Here is a 6,000-nt window from a genome sequence, read left to right on the forward strand (position 1 = left end):
AATTTTAGTTAATGTTTTTTCAAATATGTCTGTATGGTATTTCTTTCTTTCTTTTTATTTGTTTGACTTTATTTGGTTTATTTTAATATATATTTTTTAAACATTTAATTTTATTTCAGTTCATTTAATTTAGTTAAATATAACAACCCTGTTATGGAAACTAGCTGTTTAATTTGAAAACCCGGATGACATTTTCAAGTATGTGCAGTATAAATTAGACTGGAATACTTTATCCCACAATGCAGTGTACGCAACTTGACCTGTCATTCTTAACAAACTCATTATTAAGACATTTTAAGCCAAAAGTTAAGACATTTTTACACACACACACACACACACACACAAACATGCAAAAGATTTATAATAATTATTTATTATTAAAATATATTATAAATTATATAGTATATTTCTTAATATAATTATTTATTTATAATAATTTATTTCTAAGATGATAACTATGCAGCAGTGCACAGTATGCAGGAAACATGCTTGTATTGCATTCAGCCGGTGTGTTTGGTAAAAAGAAGGCAAAAGGAGGGTGAGGTGAAAATATGGGGGCGTGGTCTCAAAGTGGGGGTGGGGTTTGGCCCAACTACACTGAGGCTACTGTGTGTAAGACTGTGAATAATCCCCTCCCCTCTCTCTCTCTCTCTCTCTCTCTCTCTCTCACTGGGCAGTCGGTGTGAAGCTGTGATTGAGGCTGCTGTGGGGTGTGCAGTTTCTCACATTCTGTAGAGGACACACATACACACACACAGAGAAACACTCAAGAGTGTGTGTTAGGCAGACAGCTGTGGGATTCACTCGCTCGCTGGAGTTGCGCTCACAGAAGATGGATCTCTTGAGGACTTGCTTGCGTTGGGTCTGTGTGCTGGTCATTGGAATTTTGGGACTTGTGGAGGAGAACTTGGGTGAGTGTCAACCTTCAGAACATTTACCGACTGCAGTTCTGTGTGTGTCTAATGCAGGATCTGTAATGCAGCTGGTCTCTGCTCTACGGATCGCCGCACACATTCACATTCACTCAGATGTTGCTGTTGTATAGCTCAGGATATTTTAATTGACTTCTCAGTTAAGTTTCATCTAAGTGTCATGGTGTTTCTTCTAAAATGTCTTTATCAATAGTTGACAAAGTTAGTATGTCAACTATAAAATGAATGTTGAAAGCAGATAATTTGGGTGCATTTGATGAGAAATGCTTGAGTTCATATTGAGATCTCTGAAAGTTGAGGGCAGACTGTGGTGTCTTGGTATGATTGAGCACATTATTAAGATATCTTTTGGGACTTCATTGGAGACAGGTGAAATTACTGGGGTCTTTTTTATTTACTTCATTGAAAGTCTTTATTTGCTCTCCATTTAGTCTCATTGGAATCTGGAGGCAAGCAAATATGCTAGATTGGGGAGAACAAATGTAAAAGTTTATGAATCAGTCATTGACATCTATGATAGTTACAGCCCCGTCTAGGAGAAACGAGTTTTTATCCTCACTAACTTCACTTTTCTTCATTTTTGCTCAACGTCTCAAAGTTTCAAACCTAACAAACTACTTTTCATGAAATGTTTTTGCTTAAAGCGGGATTGAGATATATTTATTTAGTGATAAAGGTAAATTAAGTATTATATTATGAATAATTAAATTTAATATATTAATAATGTAGTCTGAAATAATGTAAATATTCAATAAAATATAATATTTGTCTAAATAATATTTGTTTATTTTCTATTTTTTATATTAGTATTCATAATGTAATTAAATTAAAACATTAAAGAAGAATATATATATATTATTTACAGTAATATATTTTATTAAATTATATTTTCATTTTTTTTTTTAATTTGATGATCAATTATAATTATTATTAGTTAAACATAAATATGTATAATTTAATTATATTTATCTGATGCAATGTCATTTATAAGAGTGATTTAATTGTCCAAATTCTCCTTGGGGCCACTGTATTTTAGTATAATTACAACTTATTAAATCTGTATTTCTTTGTTAGTATGCACAGTATTATGTGCTTTATGGTGTTCTGTATGTTGGACTTTTCCATCAGGCTTTTACAAAGCTCATGTTTGGTGGTAGTGATGGTGTGGCAAATGGTCAGCCAGGGGTTGCTGTGTGTGTTTCTTGTTTGGTAGTGTGCTATCAGCCTCTCAGCTGCCTAACACTTGTTTTACACACAGTTGGAGGTCTGGCTTTGAAATCACTCAGTGTTTAATCTATACAACAGACTTTCTTTCTCACACACTTGTTTGACTTTGTGTTTTCTAGCCAGACTTAGTTTTTTTTGTTATTTTAATAATCAGTGACTTTTCCTTCCGGAAATGGGTTTTAATTGCATATTGACGGAATCTAATTTTGTATTTGCTGTAATAAATGTTATTTTGCTGTTGGTCCTTTGTAGTATAAACCAAATATGTGACCCTGGACCACAAAACCAATTTTCTCAAATTGAGATTTATACACCATCTCATTTCCATTGATGTATTGTTTGTTAGGATAGGACAATATTTGGCCGCGATACAACTATTTGAAAATCTGGAATCTGAGGGTGCAAAAAAATCAAAATATTGAGAAAATCGCCTTTAAAGTTGTCCAAATGAAGTTCTTAGCGATGCATATTACTAATCAAAAATTCAGTTTTGATATATTTACAGTAGGAAATTTACAAAATATATTTATGCAACATGATCTTTACTTAATGTCCTAATGATTTTTGGCATAAAATAAAAATCAATAATTTTGACCCATACAATGTATTTTTGGCTATTGCTACAAATATACCCCAGTGACTTAAGACTGATTTTGTGGTCCAGGGTCACATATGGCCACCTGTACAGAAGCATCAATAAGTATTTGGAGACTGTCTGAATGTCACTGCATTAGACGCACTCGAATGCCGCAGGATCTTTTCTTTTCACTAACTTCACTTTGCTCAATGTCTTCTACTTTTTAGTGGATTTATGAAGTTCACACAGTTGTCCTTTTTATTTTAGTATATCTTTTGTTTGACGATTTCAAGCTTAAAGGAACACTCCACTATTGGCTCATTTGAAAATAGGCTTTTCATTTTGAAAATAGGCTCATTTTCCATTTTGAAAATAGTCTCAATGAGAAAATAGGCTCATTTTCCAACTCCCCTAGTGTTAAACAGTTGAGTTTTACCGTTTTCGAATCCATTCAGTCGATCTCTGGGTCTGGTGGTCGTTGGAAAGTGTTCCTTTAAACACATTTTAAAATAGTGATTGCTTAAAGTGCGATTGTGATATTTATTTAATGATATTATTTAATAAATGTTTCAATAGTAAAATGTTAATTATTTAAATAATACAATTTAATAAATATCATATATAAATACATGTATTAAATTAGAATAAAAAATATGAAATATCAATAATGCAATCAATAATATAATATAGTATTGAATAAAATATAATATTTGTTTAAATAATATTTATATGTAATAATATATGTATATAATTTCATAAAATACTATATCAGATTATATATGAATATTATTTAATTAAATTATTTTTATATTTTAATTTGATTATTAAATTATATAATGTTATATAATAATATTTATCTAATGCAATGTCATTTACCTATTTGTAAGTGTGATTTAAGTGTCCAAATCCTCCTTGCGACCACTGTATTTCATTACAATTATAATTTATTAAATCTATACAATTTATTAAATCTAAGCTAGTAAAGAAATTGATGTTCCTATCCTTTTTGTGTTAACTTGTGTACATTAATTTTCACTTCTTGCTGTCTCTCGCCTCCTGAGCGATAAAGAGAGAGTGAACGTTCCATCATCAGCCATTTCCATCATTGCCCATCCCATAATAACCTTCAGACACAGTCCAGATCTGTCTCCCAACACCCAGACGCACAATGAACTCATCCGTTGTCCACCGAGCGCAGCGGTGCCTGCGGTGCCTGCGGTGCCTCTGTCAGAGTTTATTTACAGTCCACAGCATCTCAGCCTCTCCATCACTGCCGCCACGCTAACTCACGCATGTCGACTCTGGGTGTCTGTCTACGCCGAGTACTTCCTGCTGACAAGGCCAGCATATATGTTTGTGTGTTTGGATGTGGGTCTGCCGCTTCTGGAATATATAAACTAGCAGGGCTGCACGATTAATAGAAATCAAACCAAAATAACAGAATGGCTAAGCGCAGCACTGTGTTCTTTTACACATGAACAGCTCATGATCCAGTGTTTTCAGTGTCTCGGAGCGGCTCGGTTCACCGTAAATGCTGCTCTACAAATGTGCTGTGAGTTTGGGTCTTTAATGTGCATTTGCAAACACAAACCATCTTCCCAAACTTGTAATGAGAAACGCTTATAAAGAGACGCTTATAAAAAAAAGAGAAGCTCTAAGGGCTCCCTGCAGTTTTCTTCCAGAATAAAAACTTGATGGTTTAGACAGCAATACATTTTTTTTCTTATTTCAGCTGTAAAGTAAAGTAAAATGATTATGATTATTATTATGATTATTAAATATTATTAGTAATTATGACTACCTCTACTACTACTACTAATCAATACTTTTATTTTACTTATATTTTATTACTACCGGTATTATACATTATTTTACAAATATTTATTTTTAATTTAGTAATAATAATAATAATAATAATAATAATAATGATAAATACTCATATTCTATTACTATTATACTTTATTTTACAGAGAAATATTACAACAACAGCAATATATTTTAATTTTTTAATTTAATAATAATAATTATAATAATATTACTTTTATCTAGTAGTAGTAGTGGTTTTGTGATTAATATTAATATACTCATATTGATATATATTCTAAACCGTTTTGGCCTAATTTTATGTATAGACCTACAAACTACAAACTAAATTGCAAAATCAATTTTTATCAGAAAAATCACAATTTGATATAAATGATAAAGTAGCCTTTAGTTGTTTTTGCATGGTTTCTAGCTTTTATCATTTGTGCTCATTGGTTGGTCCAGATTGGTCTAGATCAGTGGTTCTCAACCTTTTTTACTCTAAGGCCCTCTCCTCTCCGAATCAATACTGCAAGGCCCCCCAACCTTTTCTATTCACAAAAACCTTTGTATTCTAGCGTTATTAATGAATCCGTTTTATTTTTCCCAAATTAGCCTAAGTTAAATTTTTTCGTTAAAATTTTTTTGTATTCAGTTTTTTTTTTTCGCTTTAATTTTTCTGGATGATTATATTAAATTTTCACAAAAAACATGTATAATTAATTAAAATCATGAAACTTGTTTAATTTAACAGCAGTTTAGGCCTATTAAAAGTTTAACAAAAATTACATTCTTAGGGCCCAAATTCTGCGCTTTCTATTTTAATTTTTCTGTATTCCATTTTAATGGTTTAATCAAAAACATATCTAATTAACTGAATTCATGAAAAGAACTTAATTTATTAATTTGTATACAATAATAGGGCCCTGTGAAATTTTTATTTTATTTACTTTATTTTTTTGAAATTCTGTGTTGTGTATTTTCATTTTTCTGGTAATCAAATGAAGGCAAAAACATGAATCTATCTTTTATTCCAATGAAAATTAAACAAACCCTTTAATTTTTGTACATTCAAAATGCTACACAACAGAAGTTTACCTGGTTAACGAGCAATGTCACGGAATTCGTCAAATATTGAATGAATAAATAAAATGCAATTCAGTACACTTCAATCAAACCGCGATATGGACTAGTGTATGTGAATATTAAATGGCAAAAATACTATTTAGCTACTACAGACGACAACCGCGAGCATTGCGCGTGCTTAAATAGCCAACAAAACGCGCGTCTGCACCGTTCATTCTGTCACATTCCGCGCTACACAGTAAATTCCGTTTTTATGAATAGATTCTGGAATTCCGTCCCCATTTTCTACATCACCCTACTTTTGCTAAGAAGCACGTCTCGCATATAAAAAGCATTTTAGGGGGCCCTTGGCTTTTGGGGGCCCAAGGCGGTCGC

The 6,000-nt window shown here is 31.9% G+C and overlaps 1 protein-coding gene across 1 annotated transcript in view; it reads left to right on the forward strand.

Annotated features, from left to right (window-relative positions):
• The window catches only part of LOC107564364 (bone morphogenetic protein receptor type-1B-like), a 61,473-nt gene that overhangs the window by 26,814 nt on the left and 28,659 nt on the right, over positions 1 to 6,000 (forward strand). The window contains exon 4 of the mRNA XM_016249424.1: positions 678 to 911. Within this exon, the coding sequence (XP_016104910.1) occupies positions 833 to 911 (79 nt within the window). The 5' untranslated portion in view covers positions 678 to 832. The remainder of the gene's footprint in view (positions 1 to 677; positions 912 to 6,000) is intronic.

This window comes from Sinocyclocheilus grahami, unplaced genomic scaffold (assembly GCF_001515645.1).
Source record: "Sinocyclocheilus grahami isolate Dianchi unplaced genomic scaffold, SAMN03320097.WGS_v1.1 scaffold926.1, whole genome shotgun sequence".
NCBI classification, from domain to species: Eukaryota; Metazoa; Chordata; class Actinopteri; order Cypriniformes; family Cyprinidae; genus Sinocyclocheilus; species Sinocyclocheilus grahami.